The sequence below is a fragment of the Penicillium manginii genome (genome assembly GCF_028828005.1).
Source record: "Penicillium manginii strain IBT 31320 chromosome Unknown utg000007l:1.0-2284322.0:1.0-2285126.0, whole genome shotgun sequence".
Taxonomy (NCBI): domain Eukaryota; kingdom Fungi; phylum Ascomycota; class Eurotiomycetes; order Eurotiales; family Aspergillaceae; genus Penicillium; species Penicillium manginii.
This window is the reverse complement of record NW_026643108.1, coordinates 125,948-147,281: the sequence shown is the minus strand read 5'-3', so window position 1 is coordinate 147,281 and position 21,334 is coordinate 125,948. Positions and strand designations below refer to the sequence as shown.

The 21,334-nt window shown below is 48.8% G+C and overlaps 11 protein-coding genes across 11 annotated transcripts; 4 read left to right on the top strand and 7 right to left on the bottom strand.

Annotated features, from left to right (window-relative positions):
* Positions 1–1,721: 1,721 nt before the first annotated feature.
* N7533_009981 (nuclear transport factor 2 family protein) lies at positions 1,722–2,261 on the bottom strand (the record flags this gene model as incomplete). The annotated part of the gene is made up of 2 exons (XM_057106631.1): positions 1,722–1,991; positions 2,055–2,261. 2 exons carry the CDS (start codon positions 2,259–2,261, stop codon positions 1,722–1,724), a joined length of 477 nt encoding a protein of 158 aa, XP_056955848.1.
* A 692-nt stretch (positions 2,262–2,953) lies between these two features.
* tpcB (metallo-beta-lactamase type thioesterase tpcB) lies at positions 2,954–3,950 on the bottom strand (the record flags this gene model as incomplete). The annotated part of the gene is made up of 2 exons (XM_057106630.1): positions 2,954–3,736; positions 3,795–3,950. The coding sequence occupies 2 exons, from the start codon at positions 3,948–3,950 to the stop codon at positions 2,954–2,956; spliced, it is 939 nt and encodes a 312-aa protein (XP_056955847.1).
* Positions 3,951–5,040: 1,090 nt separating this feature from the next.
* On the bottom strand, positions 5,041–6,001 carry N7533_009979 (uncharacterized protein; the record flags this gene model as incomplete). The annotated part of the gene is made up of 3 exons (XM_057106629.1): positions 5,041–5,175; positions 5,240–5,566; positions 5,750–6,001. 3 exons carry the CDS (start codon positions 5,999–6,001, stop codon positions 5,041–5,043), a joined length of 714 nt encoding a protein of 237 aa, XP_056955846.1.
* Positions 6,002–6,453: 452 nt separating this feature from the next.
* On the top strand, positions 6,454–7,047 carry N7533_009978 (uncharacterized protein; the record flags this gene model as incomplete). The annotated part of the gene is made up of 3 exons (XM_057106628.1): positions 6,454–6,478; positions 6,543–6,631; positions 6,697–7,047. The coding sequence occupies 3 exons, from the start codon at positions 6,454–6,456 to the stop codon at positions 7,045–7,047; spliced, it is 465 nt and encodes a 154-aa protein (XP_056955845.1).
* A 412-nt stretch (positions 7,048–7,459) lies between these two features.
* tpcI (questin oxygenase tpcI) lies at positions 7,460–8,800 on the bottom strand (the record flags this gene model as incomplete). The annotated part of the gene is made up of 1 exon (XM_057106627.1): positions 7,460–8,800. The coding sequence occupies one exon, from the start codon at positions 8,798–8,800 to the stop codon at positions 7,460–7,462; it is 1,341 nt and encodes a 446-aa protein (XP_056955844.1).
* A 747-nt stretch (positions 8,801–9,547) lies between these two features.
* Positions 9,548–10,891, bottom strand: N7533_009976 (uncharacterized protein; the record flags this gene model as incomplete). The annotated part of the gene is made up of 1 exon (XM_057106626.1): positions 9,548–10,891. One exon carries the CDS (start codon positions 10,889–10,891, stop codon positions 9,548–9,550), a length of 1,344 nt encoding a protein of 447 aa, XP_056955843.1.
* Positions 10,892–11,330: 439 nt separating this feature from the next.
* On the bottom strand, positions 11,331–11,839 carry N7533_009975 (uncharacterized protein; the record flags this gene model as incomplete). The annotated part of the gene is made up of 2 exons (XM_057106625.1): positions 11,331–11,573; positions 11,633–11,839. 2 exons carry the CDS (start codon positions 11,837–11,839, stop codon positions 11,331–11,333), a joined length of 450 nt encoding a protein of 149 aa, XP_056955842.1.
* Positions 11,840–12,830: 991 nt separating this feature from the next.
* On the bottom strand, positions 12,831–15,194 carry N7533_009974 (uncharacterized protein; the record flags this gene model as incomplete). Its single annotated transcript, XM_057106624.1, has 1 exon — positions 12,831–15,194. The coding sequence occupies one exon, from the start codon at positions 15,192–15,194 to the stop codon at positions 12,831–12,833; it is 2,364 nt and encodes a 787-aa protein (XP_056955841.1).
* Positions 15,195–15,911: 717 nt separating this feature from the next.
* Positions 15,912–17,831, top strand: N7533_009973 (MDR family MFS transporter; the record flags this gene model as incomplete). Its single annotated transcript, XM_057106623.1, has 4 exons — positions 15,912–16,139; positions 16,216–16,985; positions 17,070–17,443; positions 17,500–17,831. The coding sequence occupies 4 exons, from the start codon at positions 15,912–15,914 to the stop codon at positions 17,829–17,831; spliced, it is 1,704 nt and encodes a 567-aa protein (XP_056955840.1).
* Positions 17,832–18,213: 382 nt separating this feature from the next.
* N7533_009972 (DUF4267 domain-containing protein) lies at positions 18,214–18,690 on the top strand (the record flags this gene model as incomplete). The annotated part of the gene is made up of 2 exons (XM_057106622.1): positions 18,214–18,331; positions 18,407–18,690. The coding sequence occupies 2 exons, from the start codon at positions 18,214–18,216 to the stop codon at positions 18,688–18,690; spliced, it is 402 nt and encodes a 133-aa protein (XP_056955839.1).
* A 948-nt stretch (positions 18,691–19,638) lies between these two features.
* N7533_009971 (uncharacterized protein) lies at positions 19,639–21,233 on the top strand (the record flags this gene model as incomplete). Its single annotated transcript, XM_057106621.1, has 2 exons — positions 19,639–19,861; positions 19,921–21,233. The coding sequence occupies 2 exons, from the start codon at positions 19,639–19,641 to the stop codon at positions 21,231–21,233; spliced, it is 1,536 nt and encodes a 511-aa protein (XP_056955838.1).
* Positions 21,234–21,334: the final 101 nt, after the last annotated feature.

Here is a 21,334-nt window from a genome sequence, read left to right as displayed (position 1 = left end):
GTGCCCATGGCCTGGTTTCAAGGACAACGGGAAAATATAGCTCGATCATGTTGAGTGTCATATAGATATTTGCCCCACGATCGCAAAGGAATACCAGCAGCTATTCCTGAAGAATAAGGAGCCACAAACAGTTAGCGCTCGTACTGAGATTCAATATGCAGTACCGGGCGTTGGAATGGGCAGTAGCAGCGCACAGGATGACTTATATGACATTGAGCGACTCGCGATAAGAGGTTCGCTATCTATGTATAAAGCGGGCTGTCAGCACCATACATCTGTTCTTCGGATCTTCGTAATGGTATAGGCTTACGTTGTAAGCCGTTGCAGCCTACTGCATTCTGGCAAGGCCAAGGTGGCTATGTAGAGGAGGAAATCTATCTATAATCAATCATCAGTAGATAGCTTATGAAGGCAAGTTTTAACTCACCGTGATCGGAGTTTTTGACCATTGCAGACCCTGCAAAGTCCATTTAATGGGATTCTTAGAGTAATGGCGGGGCCGGGGCTGATATCGAGCATCTTCCGTGTTCACATGATTCAAAATGGCTGAGCAGCCACACAGACTTGCTGTTTGAGAACCTTGATATCGAGAAAATTTAGGCTAGTGCAATACAACACTTCAATTTTTTTGAATGCAATCCACTTCATTGCATGATTTCGAGGTCATTCATACCGAAGAGTAGCTAGCGACGACCAAAAGCATCTGACGTTTTTAGACCTAGAATGACAAATAGATATTTGAGAACAAATGTTCTGCTAGCGAAGGACCGGGTATTTATAGCATTGTAGCCAGCCAGTTTGCCTGCGTTAATGCGGTGATAACTGTGAATTATGAGGGCTCAAAAATAAAACGCCCATAAGTTATCTATAAATGGTTCAAAATTCAATCACTAGCTCAACGCAGCTCTTAGAGGCATTGCATTTCCCCCGGTTATCCAGCCAATAAATTCTTGTTTCACTGTCGACCTCATTTAATCGGCCGGAGAATGCCGCTAAAAAGAACAGATGACGTGTATCCTCAATTATCACTATGAGTCGGTACTTTATTGTGACGGGTAGAGCATACCAATCCGTTTCTCTCACCTATATTGAGCCCACTCTTTTACTGAAAGCACACTTTATCAACATCAAGCAAAATTTAAGCTATTTTGCCTATTATTCCCTTGCAGTCCACGTCCCACAGTAGATCTTCTTTGATAGTGAGTCATTTATTAAGTCGGTTACGTTTCCTTAGAAAATTGTTATCCATCGGCCTCTTTTTTGCGCAGGCGCAATACTCTGTCAGGGATATCCATGAGGCATACACGCTAAGTGGAGGACACGGACCCACATGGCACATCTGGGCTCTCCTGAATGCGAGGAAGCTATCTTTTTTTTGCTTCCTCGCGCTACGTCTTGTATCTAGAGTCGACTATAGTTTTCTTGAATATTGATCATTCATCCGAAAGACACGCTGCTCATGGAATGATGAGAAAAGCAAAGCAGACTTTTTATTAGCATTTCATGAGTTTAGCTCATAATATACGAGTCTGGAGCTAATACGATGCACACCATATGGTGGTTCTTTGATCAATGGATAAAATCAAGCGTCCACATGGGCACTGTCTCAAGTTACCTATCTAGTAGGATTCAGGCAATCAATCCAGGCTATTATATTAGCCTACTAAGGGCCTACTCTCAAATGCCACGACTAATAGAAGTAAAACGTTATATATCTCCCTCTAGCTCATAGCTGTTGACCTTGCTCTCGCAGCCACCGCAGCAGGCCCGCCGTTATCCTCTAGAAACTGGGCAAACTTAGGGCCAAAGTCTTGCAGGAAAGCTGAATCCATCATCTCTTCGAGGACCGCCACCTTATCACCCGCTTCCGTGAATGTGATAAACACCGAGTACTCCAGCTGCCAGGGGCCCCATGGAAGGGTACCTTTTGACAAGGCGTATACTGCTGCTTTGTTTCTATCGGGATCGTGCACAACATGGTGAACTGTGAGCTTTTTTTCGACGAGGTCCAATCAGCGTACACCCAGGTTTGCGATGACGATGATCCCTCTTACCTCGTATGACTGAACTGTAGCGATGAGAGCGGGAAGAATTTGGTCGACTTGTGTCCGCGTTCTGGTGGGAACACCAAGCTGAAAGGGGAGAGTGATTTGAGTGAAGTGGTCGGCGAAAGTGGCCATCCATTCCTCAGCATTCCACTTTTTCCACCCGTCGATAAATTTCTGCAGCGTAGCTGCCTGGACATCTCGGGAGGCAGTCATACTGTATGTGGAGCTGGATGGCGTATATAGCGATGTGGCTCAGATTTATAGATACCCAACAGGACAGATGAAACCAGATGCCGGCAGTTTTCAGACTGGCCAAAGGAAGGGTCGGTCCCAAACCCGATATTTATATGTGACATATGGCGTATTTCACCGATTCAAGCTGAAGCAGGGAAGCTCGTGCGCGCTGGGGTCTCGGATAATAGTTGATTAGCCACTCGGGACATTTCTTATAGAACGGGATACAGGAGCAACTCCTAGTAAAGGCTAGCATGACTAGTATTCTATCCGTGGGGTATTAAGCCCGACTTTCTGAAGCTCAAAATTTCTCTTCAATCATTATCAACGGGAACCTAAGTCCCGCAGACGCGCATAGCATATCATCTCATATTGTCTCATTCTGTATGAGCTGGATTTACAGGATGGATTGCAAGATTGATGGCGGGATGGATGGAATCTTGGAATATATGGAACAGCCGGCGATGGTTGTAATTGGAGTCTAATATGAATACCTACCTGATGACCCGGAGGATAGATTCATGGCATTTTTCGATTATAAAGGGAAACGGCTTGACAGTAGATCTGATTTTAGAACAATTCTTCAAAATCCATTTGTACAGAGCACCATACTTGAATGCCAAAATGTTGTTTCACAGCATCATAATTAAACGTCGTGTATTATCCTGTAATCAAGGAAAACCATTTTTTTTTACTCCCCTCCGCACGCAAAATCCTACTTTGCCATCCTCGGCCAGCTTGCAGAGGACTTCATCGATGAACGGGCCTACTACCTTCGTCCGTACCTGTTCGTTTAGCTGGTGACCATGAATCGTATCAATCAGCTCGCTAACCGTCACGCTACCCGCTTGTCCAACCGATCCTTTCTCTCGATGAAGCCGGTCTAGCGCGACGAGGCACTGCCTCTCGCGGCGCGTCTTCTGTCCAATTTCCGCCTCAATCTTTCCCGGCAAATCAGATATAACGGCTCCGTGCGCCGGGTACCCCGTCACGCAGCCCTGCGCCTGCATCTTTCGCAGCGCGTCCATGTACATGCCAAGATGCTCCACTGCACTCGTTCCATGCCCGAGCACGTTGTCACCCGTAAACAGGGCGTTATCTTCCTCAAGCACAAAACACATATGATCATGCGAGTGGCCCGGGGCGTGAACCGCGCGAATCGTGGCCCCCTCTACAGCGAATATTTGACCGTCCTCAATTGGCTGCTGGTTGTTGTCGGGAGAATTCTTGTATACGGCATCAGCCAAGTATGGGTACAGGCGGAGCAAGTCCGGCACGCCTTTGGTGTGATCGCCATGCCAATGCGTCAGGAACACATGAGATAGTTCAATAGATCGCTCATGTAATGTTTCTTCAATCAAGTCCGCCCATGCGCGGTACCCTTGCGCGGTGTCGATGATGAGCCGCTGCCGTCCGGTACCGAGAATATACGTGTTTGTGCCTTGAAGTGTGAACTAATGACAAAAGTATCGTCAGTTTGACATCAAGAAATCTGGGTCTTATCACGTTTACCTTGCCGGCATTCTGTCCAAGAATACGGAGAACGCGGGGACTAAGTTGATCGACATCGAGTAACTTAGGGAGTCGCGACTGCTGAGCGATCAGGTAGTCATCGAATGCACAAGCATTCAAGCTTTTGTTGATCTGCTGGTATCCTCCTTCACCCATTGCGTATGGAGCAGATGAAGTCACATTCCAGGGTGGGGATAGTCGGTTATCTTGGGAGTATAGCTCTTAGGGTAATAATTTATAATGGCAACCAGAGTCAAACTACTATGGTGGGGCTAAAGTATGCTAATATTATGTCCCGGTGTCCGATCCTGTCCATGATTGATTCTAGACCTTCGGGGAATCGGGCAGTCAGTTAGGTGACTAAGAGCATTGTACTCGCGCGATTTACCTGCATATCGGGGCAATACGGCCACCAATCGGTCTTGATAGGCCCCCCCGTGATCGTTCTATGGGACCATAAAAACCATAAAACTCCTTGAGAAGCCATACTAGCCTGCAAATGATAAATATACAAGAGATCAGGCCCCTTCCAAGCTCTTTTCCTACAAATAAAGAGTTTTCCGTAAAACAGTTCTTGCACTTGAGAATGTAAATGTAAGCCTCATTGAATGGCATTATGTGAAGGAAAGAGAAAATGTATCTGCAACCTTGGAATACAAATTCTCTCTCAGAAACTAAGCCCAAAATGTCATCTTCCCCAGATCCTCCACAGAAATACCCGCAATCTGCGTTTGGGGGAATCGAGCGTCGGGTACTGGGGATGATGTCGACCGCGCCTCAAGCTGCAAGTAATGCAATGTTGAAATATCAGCACGACCCAGAAACTCAAGCAAACGGAGGAAGTTTAGCCATGACTGTCATCCGATAAACGGAAACGAGCGCCACGAATTCCTAGTAGAGTAAAACGGGTGTAAGAAGCCAAGTTATGAAGACCAGCCAATCAGCCAATCAATGAATTAAACACTGCAAATAGGAAGGTACTGTACGTATTTATCCAAGCCTGAGCGAAATACTATTCTAATAGGCTCATAGGCATAGAGTCTAGATGTGGAGATGCCTTGGAAGCTCAGCGGGCAGAGAACACGAAGACTATATTTACTATATAGAAAGAATTAGGATACCTGTGGATTACGAGAGTGAATATTGATTGGTCCTGTAGAAGTACAGAATTAGTATTCAATGTACACTTAGGGCCCTTGGAACAATCTGATGTTACTTTGAACTGAGAAAGGTGCTGTGAGATGCTTCAGGCCGCTCCACCATCCAGGGTCAGGATCTTCCCATTGACCCACTCCGCCTCATCGCTGGCCAAGAAACAAACGACCCGAGCTACATCAATAGGAAATCCATTTCGGGTTAGAGGGGATGCATGTGCTGCCATCTAGAATTACAGGCACTTGGTGAGCTTGAGTCTGGCCGAAGGCAACTCTCCCAAGGTTTCTTACCTGTTGACGTTCCTCCGCTGAGTACTTCTCCCCATTGGGAATATAGTATTGAGAGACATCATGGAACATGTCAGTGACAGTCCCACCAGGGGCCACAGCATTGACCGTGATCTTTCTCTCTCCACAGTCTTTAGACAGAATGCGGACAAAAGAGTCAATTGCGCCTTTAGACCCGGAATATAGTGAGTGTCGGGGCACACTGAAATCCTTGGACGTGTTAGAAGACGTAAGGATGATACGTCCACCCTCATTGAGATTTTTATACGCCTCTCGAGCGACAAAAAATTGCCCACGGGTATTCAGGCTGAAGACGCGGTCAAACTCTTCCTATGGCCATCGATGGAGTTAGATGTCTATTGACATTTGCTGAAATCTTTCATGATAGATGCCCACTGTGAAATTCCAGGGACTCTAGGACAAACGCTTACCTCTGTCACGTCAGCAAGATGTCCAAAGCTGACAACGCCCGAGTTGCTACAAACGATATCAAGCCCCCCCAAAGTGGGTGACGGCGTCGGCCATGAGCTTTGCGGTTTGGGGGACTTGACGGACATCGGCCTTGAAAGCAACGGCATCAGAGCCAAGGCTTTTAATCTCGGCCACTACTTCATCTGCCGATTCTGCCGAGTTCGCATAGTTGACAACGACCTTCGCACCCAGACGGCCCAGCTCTGTAGCTATGGCGGCACCTATGCCCCGACCAGAACCAGTCACAAGAGCGACCTTGTTATCTAGGCGATAGGGAATATGCTTGGTGGCCATTATTATGTGTTTAGAAGGTAATTTAAGGCTCTTGCTGTGGTTTTGTATAGAAAAAGAAGAGGCAATTTTCGATTGTTCTCTGACTCGGATTTATAGTGCGCGCTGTTGTCTTTTTGGACTATACTATAAACCCAGCCCCCGCAAGCCACGGAGAGATGAATCAGGCGTAATAAACTGCTTCACAGTTGGAGTTGTCCACTTCGGTCCACTTCACGGAGCTGCTTTATAACAATTGTCCGAACTGCCCGAGCGGACCCGCATCGGTGCCCGGGAAATGAGATGACTCCCGAGAAGTAAAGTCACGAGACGCTTCCGAGGTCAAATACACCATTTATATCATTGGTGTAAAGACAGATATCTCAGTGTTACTCAACTTGATTTTCTCCCGGCATCAGGGATTTTACGGATTTGTTATTTGTGGCACTCCGGCCTCTTTCACGCTAGATTTCAGAATGAGCAAACAGCCTCATTATCATGGTAGAATTGACCCTGCTTCACTTGAGATGATGGCAAAGATATTAAAAGAAACCAGATTTTTTAGGGTGTCAGGCTACCTTGTACGAATGGGCCGAGAGCTATGACACAAAAGATTGGGATCGTCTCTCCAGGTGTATTGCACCTACTCTCCACGTAGGTCCACCCAAGGTCCTCTTAGATTTATTGATCGCTAATATTTCTAATTGGCCTTTTTTTAGATAGACTATAGTGCATTTCTCAACAAGGTCTGGGAAAGTATGCCGGCGCAAGAGTTTCTCGGTATGGCATCCAACGAGAGGGTTCTTGGCAACCAACGCCTGAAGACTCAACACTTTGTCGGTGCTACAAAGTGGGTTCAGAATAGCGAAGATGAAATTACAGGATATCACCAAATGAGGGTGGCGCATCAGAAATACGCAGACGATGATTTGAAGGAGGTTGCAGTTAAAGGCCATGCACATGGCAAGGCCACTATATGGTATCGCAAAGTTGATGGAGACTGGCGGTTTGCTGGGATCCAACCAGACATCCATTGGTCAGAATACGACCATGAGAAAATCTGGGAGTAATGTGGGAGTCATAAAGTTCTACACCACATCGATGAACATTATTTCCGCCATATTACATACTGCTAAGGAAAAGCCTTTCTGAGGTTACCAACCATCCAGGCCCACGGTGGCCCGATAGTCTTCTTTATATAAGAAGCCGAGAGACAGTTTCAGCTTATTGTTTGAGATTTTAGAGTTAAAGAAAACTCCCCTTCCACTAAATGTTAAATCATTTCCGATTTTGCAAGGTTTATCTCCTAGGGCGGACTGGCGCACCTCTCTACGCTTGATAGCATGCAGTGCTGGTCGCATCAATTACTCTATGACCAGAAGTACTTGAACCTTTTCTGACTGTTTGACGTTTTAGGATATTGAACGAGTCATGTAATGGATTGAAGAAAAGGAATGCCGATATCCTGTGCCGCAGAGCTCTCTAAAGTTGAAGATCCGGACGCTGCCACGCCTCATTGAATCCCGCAAACCATACCCACTTGACCTCCCAGAGCAGACCCTTTGTCGTATCTAAGCAGATTCTGGCCAACTTAAGCCACATATCACCCTTCATGGGGAAGTAGTTGCTCCATTCTCCACCGTCGTAAATTTTTGTCTCATTCTCCCCATGCTTGAGCGCCCGGACAAACTTAGAGACATGTCCATCGTCACACTCCGTCCTAGCAGCGCTAAAGAGATCTTGCCAATCCATCTCACTGCTGTCCATGTAGCTGGAGATTGCCTCATCGTCCAGCGGGGGACACCCTTCTGCCGCATACCATGCTAGGTCCAATCTCCCTTTCCACTCAACTAATCTTATCTTGTCTTCCAGTTTGATCCAGTCTTGGCGGATCAAGACAGTACAAAAAATGCTGCTGTTGACGGCATGCATGACGAAAAAGTCGAGTTTCCTTTTCCGGTCTTTGCGTAGCACGGAACCTACCAGATACGCGCAGACACCGATCATCTCAGTAGTTCGTCTCTCTAGATCCTCGTAATCCTGGTTAGGAATGACAAACTGGGCGCCAATCTTGGCCAACGCATTACCAGCACGGCCTATGACGCCTTTCTTCATCTTTCCCCCAAGGTCAGACCAGCGAGGCCCGTTACGGATAGTCTCACTGGCGCGCACCTCGGAGAGTAATTCGATGAGTGGCTTTTGTTTTCCAGTCTGTTGCGCCCTGGCTTTATTGGCGAGAGCCTCTGCTTCGAAAAACAGGTCCTCGATGTTCATCCTGTCATGCGAGGCAGCTTGTGCAAGCGCTTCAGCGATGATTGCTGGTTGCTCGAATTCCACTCCAAAGCCCAGGTGGATGAGAGGATGGTAAACACCCTCCAGGAGCTGCGCTAGCAACCTGTTGGCTAGCTTTGTGCGGGCAAAGAGAAAGCCTTGCAGAACTTCCTTCCATCCTTTAAGCAAAATCTCTCCTTTGAAAAACTCGAGGAAGGTGTGGTACTGATGGATTTGACCAATCGCGTTGTAAAAGCACTCCGGATCCCCCAGCTCTTTTAGCAAAGCATGGTCAATGTCTGGGATCTTGCGCTGGATTGGGACAAGATCATTAAACCGGTCATCAAGTTCCTCAGGTGTCGCGCCCAAGGAAAGGTTGGTGAGTAGACTATGGGCCATATGATTATGGAACGCCGGGTTCTGAAAAAAGATGTGGTATTTTTCATGATTGATGCCCAGGAGCTTGTTACATTTCTCTATCGAACCTGGGGCAATATCGGCGGCCTTGAAGATGCCCAAAGAGGTAGGAGAAAGTTGGATAGTGGAAGTCATCGCAGAAGATGTTCGATAAAGGTCTCACTGGAGTCACGGTATTGGTAGGATAATTGAACGTTACATTTTTTGGGAGCCATCGAAGTGTAATATAGCATTGTAGTGTCGGGACTGTTGTGCATATTTCGGTCATTTACAGGCTGCCGGATGGGGCTAGTGTTGCATGATTTTCGCCGTTCCGAACCCCGATTACCGATACATGCCTGTCCATGTTCTACCGTAGTTTACAAATGCTTGGGCTGGCTTCACTGTGATTGCTAGAGCGATCTTAAGGGGTAAATTCCGCGGATAGTCTTGCATGGAATGTGCTCCCGGATACTGCGGATTGGGCGATTGACCAGCCCCACAGTGGGATGGATCTCTTACTACTCTTCTGTCAATAGTCTATCTTTGTTGGTCTGTCAGTAATCGATGTGCTGGAACTGCGGTGAAAGTTCTGAAAGTATCTGTGCTCTCCGAATGAACATCTTTCAAGCCAAAAGCCTGATCCTTGAATGAATGAAGTATATCTAAACTTGTCTCAACACGCCCGGGTGGATAGCTTGATGTATAAGTGTACTATAGGAGGGATTCACGATGATTTTTTACATTTAATATTTTGAACATAATTCAAATACGAAATATAGTAGACAGAGTTGGATGGACTAGTACCGCAAGGGGGAAGAGGTCGTATTCTTAGAGGTATAGAGGAAGCTATATCTAACAGTTGTATCTAGCACCCGGTGAAGAAGAAAAAGGCGAAGTGTTTCAAGCATCACCATAAGCCGCCTTACGTGCGGCAGCAATTTGAGCTTCTTCAAATATATGCAGGGCGTCTTTGACTTGTTGCTGCTGGTCACAATCCCATATCCAGTCTTCTCGGTCTTTCAGCAACACGCGAAGCTCCGATGCTTCCAATGATACCCCAGGCTCGTTGCCGCTTATGATCCGACCAGTCTCAGCACTGGTAGTAACGACCTTCTGGCTCCGGAAGCGACGAACAGTGTCATACGACTGTAAAGCCAACACAATTGTCTGGACCGGACTGAATCTGTAGATAGTCTCCTTGGTGGTATCCAGGTACTTTCCCAATAGTTTCTCGAGGAAAAGTGCATCTTCAATTGCCTGACCAGCACCTGCTCCTTGGAATGGAGTTGACGCGTGGGCCGCATCACCCATCAGCACCACCCGACCCTTGTAGTACGTTGGAGCTGGAGGCATTTCCCAGATTGACCATCCCATCGCGGAGCCATCGTCTGGAACTAGCTCCACTTGCCTTCGGACATAGTCACCGTAGTTGGCGAATGTCTTCTTGAGTCTTGCGACATCTACTGGCAGAACCCACGTATCATGCGGGACCGGGTCGTTGTTAAAGGTCGTGATGCCAAGGTAGTATAAGCTTCTCTCGGACATTGGGAAACCAAACACAAGACCGTCCTTTCCACATCGGATTCCAAACTTCGACTTCACGTCGCCTAATTTGGCCTCTGCCTGTTTCATTGACACTGTCGCACGGTGGATAATGGCACCGGTGAAGAAAGCGCTGGCTGCTGGGTGCTCGCCAAGTATGTGCTTGCGAGTCACCGAGTGGATTCCGTCGGCGCCAACGACAATATCGGCCGTGGTGGTAGTGCCGTCCTTGAAATGAAGCGTGATTGGGTCCTCGTCGCCTTCTTCGTGTATTTCGATCAGACGATTCCCGAAGTGAACGCGATGCGGTTCGACAAGCTTAACCAGCTCATCAAGGAAATGGGCTCGGTGGATGGTCGAGCCTTTGATCTCATGCTTGTACTCGACGACTTTCTCGTCTAAATCCGGCTCCTGTCCCTTGGCCACTGATACCCATGGGTAGAGGCCATTTGCGTCTGCAACTTCCGGATCAAAGGCAGCGCGTCGCTCGAATCCTTCATGGATGCGAGGGTCAATCAATTTCATTGCTCGCTGCGAGTTGGGACCAAGGACGGCACCAGCACCAAGTTCAGAAAACTTGGTTCCTGACTCATAGACATGTGCGTTGATGTGTGGGTATTTCTGAAGACCAATTAGGAGAGCGAGGCCAGCAAAGCCACTGCCTATTATGGCGATGTTTACGGGATTTGATGGAGATGCCATGGTCACAGAGATGTGGCTGATAGCGACATAGAGGCTAGAGTGAGATAATGCCCATAGAAAAGGCTAAACTTTGTGAGCCAAATATGTGAAGATATGGGCAAACAATATATGGTTCTACGCAGGTGCCAGATAGGCCACAGTTATACCCCAGCACAAAAGGACAACAAATGTTTCTATTGTCCGATTCAAGAACTCGGAATCGGGGTCGTACACAATATAGCCGAAATCTAAGGTGGCTTCAACCCCATATTATTAGTAACGTAGACCAACTTCGGGAAATTAATAGCACATTCTAGTCCGGGGTCGCCGCTGGGCAAGTACCGAAGATTGTCGAGTTTAGTATATCATGCAAATTAAAGATTGAACTGTGATTCTAGCCGTTTGAAGCGGGTGCATGTAGACTGCATAATAGTTGAACGACTTAGCTAGGTATGAAATTCTATTGAGAATGCCCCTGTTCAGTCAAGTATTTCTGAAATCTGGGAAAGAACTCCTGATAAAAGGCCGTATCTACCATCTCCTCTATCTTGCGTATTTTCTGTCCATCCTCGGTGAATGTGAGAAAGACGGCGTATTCGTTTGTCCACTTGAAATCACCTTCAAAGGGGGTGTCGGCCTTTGAGGTGATATAGACAGCAGCCTTTCCCATGGAAGCATCGTGCACTAGCTCGTGAATTTCCAGCTAAAGGGGAATTAGCGATTCCCACTTTGGTGGAGCTAGAAAAGTCCCACATCACTTACTTCATAGTTCTTCAAAACCCCAATAAGCTTTGGTAAGATTTGCTGCATCTCGGTCCGCGAGCGTGACGGCACGCCCAGGCTAAAAGGTAGGATATGCTGCCTACTGTCTGCAGACCAGGTAGCCATCCACTCTTCGGCTGTGAAGTTCTTCCATCCCGCGAGGAATTTCTGGAGCGTAGCCGCTTGAATATGGGCCGGTGGAGGCATGCTAGGCTCTTGTTTTTTTCTTTTCTCCTGATTCCTGCTCCTTCACAGATGGTAAGATGGTACACTACCCCAAAGACCGGGGCCTATTCGTATCCAGTAAGAGTCAAATCAGAAGAATTCCAGAATTATGCTGAGACGGACTTCTGACTTCCCAGTTGGGTTTCTTAAACAATTCTTACTTCCAGTATAATTTTTAGCTACGGAAGATTGGGAATAGAAATGGCGCTAACTTTGGATGCTCATTCAACGCATGCACTTCGACCGGTGCGCCTGCGGGGTTCGGCACAATGCTAATATTAAAACAGCCCAAGATGGACTTTTTTGGGCCTCAAAAATGCTTTCAATTGAGATACAGATTTTTATTACCTCCAAACGTCTAAAGGAACGAATCTTGCTCAGTGACGCCGATAATTGGTCTTACCACAAGCATAATCGTTGCATCTGATTTGAGATGATTCGGTCTCGCAACCCCCCCGATGAATGCCAAGAGCACGGGCTAATTCATGCAAATTCCCCGACCATGAAATGCAAAAATAGCAAACTGCAGCCTAGCTCTAGTGCCTAGTAATATGACCCCGATCTTATAATACACCGAGCTCTACTTCTGTTTAACCCTGGGACACTAGGGCGTCCGACCTGGGAGTCATACTATGGAATGGCAATGCAGTATACAGAGATGGGTCAAATTGTCTGCTGTTTTTTTTTATTCTAAAAAAAAAAAAATACGTTCAAATTCGAATACATGGCGGCATAGATATTTAATATGTTAATTAATATCTTGCTGCTTTGAAAATAAAGCAGAAATTGAATAGAGATAGGGCTTAAACGCCTTCGATTTCCAAGTTCTCAAGACGCCCCTTAGTTCCTATGTTCTAGATCTCTAACTGATAAATTAGGGATGGTCATATGGATGATTTCGGCAGAAGGAGGGATATCTGCAGACTTCAATTACGTTACGTCTACATGCAGATGGCACGAATGCTGCGTTTATTCATGCCGCGGGCCATTCCGTGGCGCCTATGCCGCCTTGTCCATCTTCCCCGGTGCCTCTCATCAAGTTGTCCAAGAAAGCCAAATCCAGATCCTGAAATGCATCATCATCAATTCTGGCTACCGTCCCAGGGTATTCAAATTGCTGCGTGGGATCATCTGAGAGAACCTCCGAGAGTAGCGGCGCAAAGAGAGCAGTTACGTTATTGTTGGTGCTGTTGCTGTTGAATTTATTACGGTAATGGTTGTTATAGGAATCTGGAGGTAGTGATGTTGCAAGATAGGCCGGCAGTGTTTGCGTCTCTGCCTCCTGCCCTATTCGTATGACAACTGAAGGTTGGCCCTGTTGGTTGTTTGCCAGTGGCACGTGTTGTGCTTGGGAACTCATCCCGTCAGCATGATTCTCTCCCGCAGCTTTAATGACCCCAAAATATGGGATATAGACTTGTTTGCCAGGGTTATTCGAGTCGTCGGATTGTAATTCTTCGGTTTCCGGCCCTTGTACGCTCACGCTTTGGGCGCTTTGAAGGTCACCTTCAGCTGCCTTGGCCTCGATGGCGAGCAATCGGTTCAGCAACTGAGCACTTCGTGCACTCAGGGTATCTGAGTTCAGACGGTTCAGCTCCTTCATGTTTTCTTGTGCCTGCTCGATCATGGCACGGTCACCCAAATATTGGGAGGCGAGAAAATTGTCAGCCTGCGAGGAACGGTGACTATTCAGATGAGCCAGTAGCAGGGTCATGGCGGCCATCAGAGCGGTGAAGTCGATGGTGCGGCAACTAAAAGATACTTGATTCCAGCGGCGCAGCATGATGAAGCGGGATAAGATCTCTCGCGAGGCGTTGACACAAGTGATTCGGGAGTAATCAAATTTGCGCTCAGCCGAGTCGCGAAGCATGTAGGGAAGGTGGAGCTGGTTGAGAAGGTTGTAATGAAATAATTGTTGCGACAGTCGCCGCATTTCCCAGAACAAAGCCTGCGAGCCTTTCGTCTCGCCGCTGAGGTTCGGGACCAGCCACCATCGGCTTGGCAAGCTTCGGGCCGCACGCTGGAGCTCCTTATCGAGATTCTGCATGCACGCGAAATCATAGCTGTCCGAGTCATATTCGTTGCGCTCCAAAATTTGCGATGCGATGACACAATGGATTCGCTCAAGTCGACCGCTAGCCGAATCCTTGGCGAGCATCGCATCAGATGCCATACTTCGATCGGTGGTCCCTTGCGGCATACCGATCATAAGACACATCTGTCGATCGTAGGAAACAATGCGGAACCACATGAAGTGTGGGTATGCCTTGGTCTCCGGGTGGAGAACCTTGTACTGGAGCCGGACCCCCGGCCGATGAAAACCCATCGACTGCGCAATAGTCATGGCTCGCCGTGCAGTAATCCAGCTTCGTCGTAGATATCCACAATTGGCTTGATACAGGCTCTCGATCATAATACATTCCAGAAATTCAATGCTGCCCATGAACCTGTCATTGGTGGTCACCAGACTGATCGCTTTATCCGCTAGTCGTTCGCGTATGATCTGTGGGGGTTCCGAGAGATCCCGAAGCTCTTCATGAAGATCTGGGTGCAGGTGCTGGAGGAAGCTCGCTAGATGCAGCATGTGACGCGCTATCAAAACTGGGTGTGCGTTCGGGCCCGGAATCTCGAGCAGGCGACTTTGCGACCGAAGGCAATCCTGGTCGAGAATGCCGTATGGGGTGGTTAGGATATCATGGAATGGGATAGAATGGTGGCCACCGCTAGCCTTGTAGATTCTGGCGGTATCTCGCCGCGAGGGCAAGGAATCGTAGAGACTCTGGGACAATGGATCAGCCCCGGATGCGCCTTGATCACTGGCTAGCAGGGCAGAGGTTGGAGGTTGGTCGAGGATGAGTTGGTCCTGAAGATATTTGTCCTCGGCCGGTGTGTTAATGGGCCGATGCGATGCAGGAAACGCGTTGCTTTTGGACATCGAGGCCGGGGTGGGGATGCCATGATTCGGCGGCCGGTCCGGGCCTTTTTCAGCCGTTGCTTGGCCATCGTTGCCGCCCGCGACACGGAGAAATTGGTCAAGTTGAGACTCCACTCGTCGCAGGCGATCCCGTAGATGGCGGCTGCTGTCCAAGAGGGTGGGCACTTTCTCTGGGAACTCCTGGCTCACACATTTGGACCAACGTCGATGACAGCCAACGCAGACTGCGTCATCGGGACCGTCAAATACGCATTTCATCTTCCGTCGCTTGCATTCCCAGCAGCTGCGAGTTCCCCTTCGAAGTTTTTTACGTTTCGACGGGGGTACCGAATCCCAATCATCTAGGTCGTGGGCGGGACTCCTGCGATCCTGTGCCATACGCTGGGCAGAGGTAGCGTCCATGATGGGTCTGGATTAAACGTACACGTTGATAGACACAAGTAGCTCGTAAAGCCTGGCAAGTTCTCAAGTTGTTTTGTCGCGGGCAGATGATTCAGATATGGGAAATGGGCATGAAGGAAGTTGTTTACGGAGTACAGTGTCGAGCAGCTAGAGTGGTCAAATACCACTAAGACCCTTTTAGGATGGGATGTTCATCGCGCCCAATTCCCCACGTATTCGTGTGGTATTTGGCGTAGACTTGGAGTATGGTGTCGTAACACACCGAAACTAGATGATACACACTCACGAGTGCTCAACCACTCTCATCTTTAATCAATCATGCATCTGATTCGATTGGACGTCTTCAGTACTAGCCTGTACATCAATTCCTCATTCTTACATACAGTTCTGGAGGTCCGGAAAGTCGTCGGAGCAGAAGTGGTTTGGCATCGTTCTTGTGACTGTACCTTACGAAAGTCCGGTAATATTCGGCCCGTTACACTGCGCGACCCCCGCCAAGCCCCGATCGGTCCTGTTTAGGAGTTACATACTCCGCCGTGATATCGGCGGAATGGATTCCTGCATCGCATCATTCACGATATTCGTCCGCCGCAATGGGGTTTGGGGGTTTGAGTGATTAAGGGGGCTATGGACATATAAGCTGCTCTCCTCAAAGATATCTCAAAATGCCTGACTGCTTCGGTATTCTACTATCACCACGCAGCCAGTACATGCAATATGTCGGCAACTACATCCGATCCAAAGTTCAGCAAGAACGAAGCAGGTCATTCGGCTGATACTGCCAGCCTCAGAAACAAGGAGCGAGGAAGCGATGATACTGAGAGGAGTGGTGACTTGAACCAGGATCTGGACCAGGGATCAGAGCCTGAGTACGCGACATCCTTCCGTTTAATCATCATCATGTCCACCTTGAGCCTCAGTACTCTGATCGCGGCTTTGGACCTGGTTAGTATTATGCACACCTAGAAGATTCCCCTTTTCATATATGGTACATAACTAACGTGATCGCTTCGGCCCACAGGGTATCGTTGCCACGGCTATCCCGAAGCTCACCAGCGACTTTCACGCCCTCGGCGATATTGGATGGTACAGCGGCGCCTGTTTCCTTCTCGTCGGTACGACCTCCGCTCCGTGGGGTAAGATGTACAAATACTTCTCGGCTCAATGGACGTATATGACAGCACTTGCCTTGTACCTGATTGGGAGTATCGTGGCCGCCACCGCACCTAGCAGCATTGCGTTGATCGTGGGCCGAGCTCTGCAGGGTTGGGGATGTGCGGGCACGCTCGGCGGCTCTGTCCTGATCATTAACTTTACGGCGCAGCCTAAGACTCGCCCTTTACTCATCGGCCTATGGATGGGCGTTTTTATGATCGCCACGACCATTGGCCCCCTGATAGGCGGCGTGTTCACGACTGAGGTCACATGGAGATGGTGTTTCTGGGTGAATCTCCCGGTGGGAGGCACAGCTCTCGTACTGCAATTCCTCTTTTTGCGTATGCCAAAACACATCAAGCCCGCCCCCGCGACGTGGAAGGAGATTCTACTGCATCTCGATCTCCCCGGCTGGAGTTTGCTGTTCACCTCGGTCATCTGCTTCACCTTGGCTCTGCAATGGGGAGGCCTGGAGAAACTGTGGTCTAATGGCTCCGTCATCGCCACCTTGACCCTTTGGATTGCCTTAACGATTGCTTTCGTGATCGTCGAGTGGTTTCAGGGCGAGTACGCCATCATGCCCTTGAAAATGTTGGCGGGTCGTATTACGTGGTCCAATCTCTTATACGCGTTCATGTGAGCAAATTTCGTACTTAGTTTTGCCCCGAGGGCTTGTTTGCTTTGACGTCAACGGAGTTAACTTGCGATCACCTTCTACAGTGCCAATCTAGCTAACTTTCAGATACTGTTTTATCTCCCCATCTACTTCCAGGCCGTTCATGGCATGTCCGCTATCATGAGTGGCGTCTACTGCCTTCCGTTCATGGCTTTCTATACCTGCGGAGCTATAGTCAGCGGTATAATTGTTGGGAAGACCCGTTTGCTACAGCCCATCGAGTTTATTAGTGGTCTGATAGCCGTTCTTGGCGCCGCCCTAATCTACTGCATCGATGTCAACACCTCGAAGGCGTGGTATATCGGCGCTCAGATTCCTTTTGGGCTTGGAATCGGTCTAGGAAATCAAGTTCCGGTGACGGCGTTACAGGGATTCGCGACGCCGGAAACCGTTGCAGCGATGATGGGAGTAGCTTTCAGTGAGTATTAACAAACCCCGTTGACATTGGTGACCTCCGCTAATCTCATTTTCTAGTGGCCCAATCTATCAGCGGTGCCTACTTTGTTTCGGCCGCCAATTCTATCTTCGACAACTACCTACTGCAGGCTTTGGCACGAACTGCTCCTCAAATCGATTCGGCAGATATCTTGTACATTGGAGTATCGGAACTTACGAATTTTTACGAGGGGGAACAGCTGGCTGTGATTCGAAACGCATATATGGTTGGGATCAAGGATGTCTTCGCCTTCGCCCTAGCCGGTACCGCACTCACTGTAGTCCTGGCCCTTTTGATCCCCTTCACAAGACTTCCTTCTCACGAGACTAAGAAGGCTGAGGATAAGGAGGCATCGGCCAAGGCCCCTTGAAGTATCATGCAGGGCACATGAACCGCGAGCATATCGGGCAAGAAACCAACCGTAGAACAACTCACAGAATGCGATCAAATAGCGTATCGGAGGGCTTTTTGATAAACAGATTAATAGTCAGTTCACCTAGAGAATCAACACTTGATACGTAGTGTGTCAGTAATTTATCTACTTTGATGTGCGTAGACATACTAGTGAACCCTTAAATCCCCCGAGTCCCGATCCTCCGTGTAGTAGGCCCCTGAACGCCAGAAAAGTACAGTTAGCCCCATTACCCTTTATACATGGAGGTCCCAGCTTCTTGTGTGCCGAGAAGACTAGACTTGCTCAAGCAATATCTACCTCTGATATTAACGCCTCCCATTGAAGAACTCTGAACATCATGTCTGGCTCAGGCCCCCTCACATATCTCCCTTATCTCCTCGACGCTGCCACTTGCGCCATCGGCTCTCTCCTGATCTATTCGGGGGTGAAAGGGACCTTTGTTGACCCTCTTTCCTGTAAGTAGCCTCACGCCGTCTTTGCATCATCTGCCCGCCTCTCAAACCTCCGACTGATGCGTCTGCTTTCAACAGGGGCCAAGGGTTTCGGACTTCCTATGGCAACTTCAGAGAATGTAGTCCTTTTCCCCAGCGCGACAGGCCGAAACCTCGGTGCGGGCTTTTTTGTCTGGGCCATGATTTTACTCCGCGAGAGGAAGGTGCTGGGCATTTTCCTGATGTGCTGGTCTTGGGCGGGCGTCGCTGATACCAAGGTTCTGTACGCCCATCCGAAGGGAACGAATCAAGCCATGCATATCAGGAACACCCTGATCGTATTGACTTTGGGACCTCTCTTAATCCAATCATCCTGGTCTTGATTTCCATCTCCGCCTGTTGATTTGAAAGCGTTTGAAAGGATATTAGAAGGGGACAGAAGAAACTTGATTGCCTCATTGTTGAGTCTTTGCCGTCAGAACCCGCCTACAGATATAGTAGATATTAGATCCAACTTGAGAATTCAGGACGCGTTCTATATATTTAATTTTTACTTCTACCACACGTTAGCCATTACGTCAAGCGAGGTTTTCTCGTAACAAGAGTCTTACACGTCAAGAGGCCAAACAAGCTGATCACGAAAAACCGAGACGAGTTAAGCTGACCAGCCTAGTTCGCAACCTTGCTAAACAAAAAGCAACTCTGAAAGTTACAAATAGGGAAACAATTATACAATGTGGTCTATCAGTAACTTGGCAGCCCTCCATGTTTCTGTACATAAGAATGTATTCACATGTTTGGAACCGTATTCGCTCCAATTGATTAGAAGGAATCGAGATTTGTAAGATTTCAATAACCACTCTGACACCTACAACAAACACCTTCTTTTTGATCGATTGATCCGGGTTTCCATTGCCGCTCACTCCGCTTACTGTGCCCATCCCCCGTACATGGAATCGAACATTGAAATACACTGATGACCCGGGCCAATGGTGGATTTTTAATACAGGAACAGCCTAAGAAGGTAAGGAGGTCTTTGTAGCCCTCAAAGTACAAGCGATATGAGCGTTTGGAGTTCACCGCTTCGCATGATATAGTATCTTTGCACCGAGCGCCAAATACCCCGATGGATGCTTGTACCCCAATTAAGACTGTCGGCCCATTGCCAGTGTTCCCGATCTTTCGGTGCCTGTTTTGGATGACCAGCTCCCCCGGGACCGCTAGGGTATCCTAATGGATGTTTCTTTTGGAATCTGCTAATTGACTTAATTCTATGTCCCGCTATACCAACTCATCCGCTTGCAATTTCAAAGTGTAGAAGCACTAGAAAAATGTCGCAACACCAATTCATTGTCGCTGGTGATCCGCATGATTATGATCCGGAAAAGTGGACAAGCGTCCCTAATGCGCTTCCAAGACGTGCCCCAGAAACACATGTCAACGTGCTGATCGTTGGTGCGGGCTTTGGCGGATTGATGACTGCCTTGGAGTGTTGGAGAAAGGGGCATAATGTGGTGGGGATCCTCGAACGAAGCCATGGCCCCAATTATAGCGGTTGGTTACGCCCGTATACATAGCTAGTTCGACATGACCTCATATTGATAGTCGCATAGGGGACCTAATCATCATTCAGCCCTCGGCGGTTGCTGTGATGCGTCACTGGCCCGACATGTACCGCGAGCTGGAGGAAGACAAAGTTGAAGCGGCCAGCTACTATGTGAGGCACAACGGCCAGATCATCTACGGACCCTCTGCCCCCAGCTACAATGACCCCGAACACCTTGCCGAGCGGGAAGGCTATCCGTTCGTGGGGCCAGTTCAGATCCGCAAAAAGTTCTTCCAGATGCTCCTGCGGCAAGTGGCCAAAATAGGTCTCCGGGTGGATTATGGTCGACGGGTCGATCGCTATTTCGAAGATGAGACCGCTGGGCTTGGTGGCGTGGTGCTGGACGACGGCTCAGTCCGGATTGCGCATCTCGTGGTTGCAGCTGACGCTTTCCGGTCTCGTTCGGAGCTGCTCGTTGCCGGCGAGCATATGCCCACGCGGCCTAGCGGTATGTCAGTGTACCGTAGTGTCTACCCACGCGAGTTGACACTGGAAGATGAGGTGGTGCAGAAGCGCTGGCCCAGAGGCGTCTCCACAAAGGAGTACTGGCTGGGACCAGGAATGCACATGGGTCTCTTCATTTCGCCTGAGCTGGTGGCTTTCGGGCTCACGCCACGGGATAGCTTCTTGTTGGAGGGCAGCACCCCACCAGTTGAATCATGGGACCCCGACGTGAACCCAGAGGACGTAATTAAGGTGCTACAGCGGGTGTCTGACTGGGACCCGGCCATAGAGGCCTTGGTTAACCGGGCTCCCCGAGGCACCGTCATTCATTGGCCGCTGCTCTGGCGCAACCTGCGCCCCAAATGGACATCTACGAGCGGACGCGTCGTTCAACTTGGGGATGCCGCTCATTCCAGTGTGCCGGCCTCCGCTGCTGGGGCCACCTTGGCCATCGAGGACGCTATCACGCTTGCTTCGTGCCTGCAACTCGCCACCACGGTGGGAGGCTCGGCGGGTGCCCCTTTGGGTGCGAGGATCTACAATTTGCTGCGGTACCAACGCGTCAGCTGCACCCAAAAGATGGCATTCATCAACTCACAGCTTCTGAATGCTTACACCACAGATTGGGATGCCATTCAGAAGGACCCAAAGCAGGTACGCCTGCGATTCCCCAAGTGGATGTTTCGGCATGATCCTGAGGCTTATGCCTACGAAAAGTACGGACAGGCTTTTGCACATTTGATTTCTGGTGCAGAATTTCAAAACACCAATTTCCCCTCGGGACATAGGTTCGTGCCCTGGACAATTGAAGAGATCCATCAGCAAATTGCTGAAGGGAAACGAGTGGAGGACTTGCTAGATGGCGACTGGTCGTAGTGCTACATGATTACTAGTATAACACCATAATTATATCACTTCCAAACATGTGGCCTGGTTTTATATTCTTCTAGCTTATTCTGAGACTACTTGGCTACTAA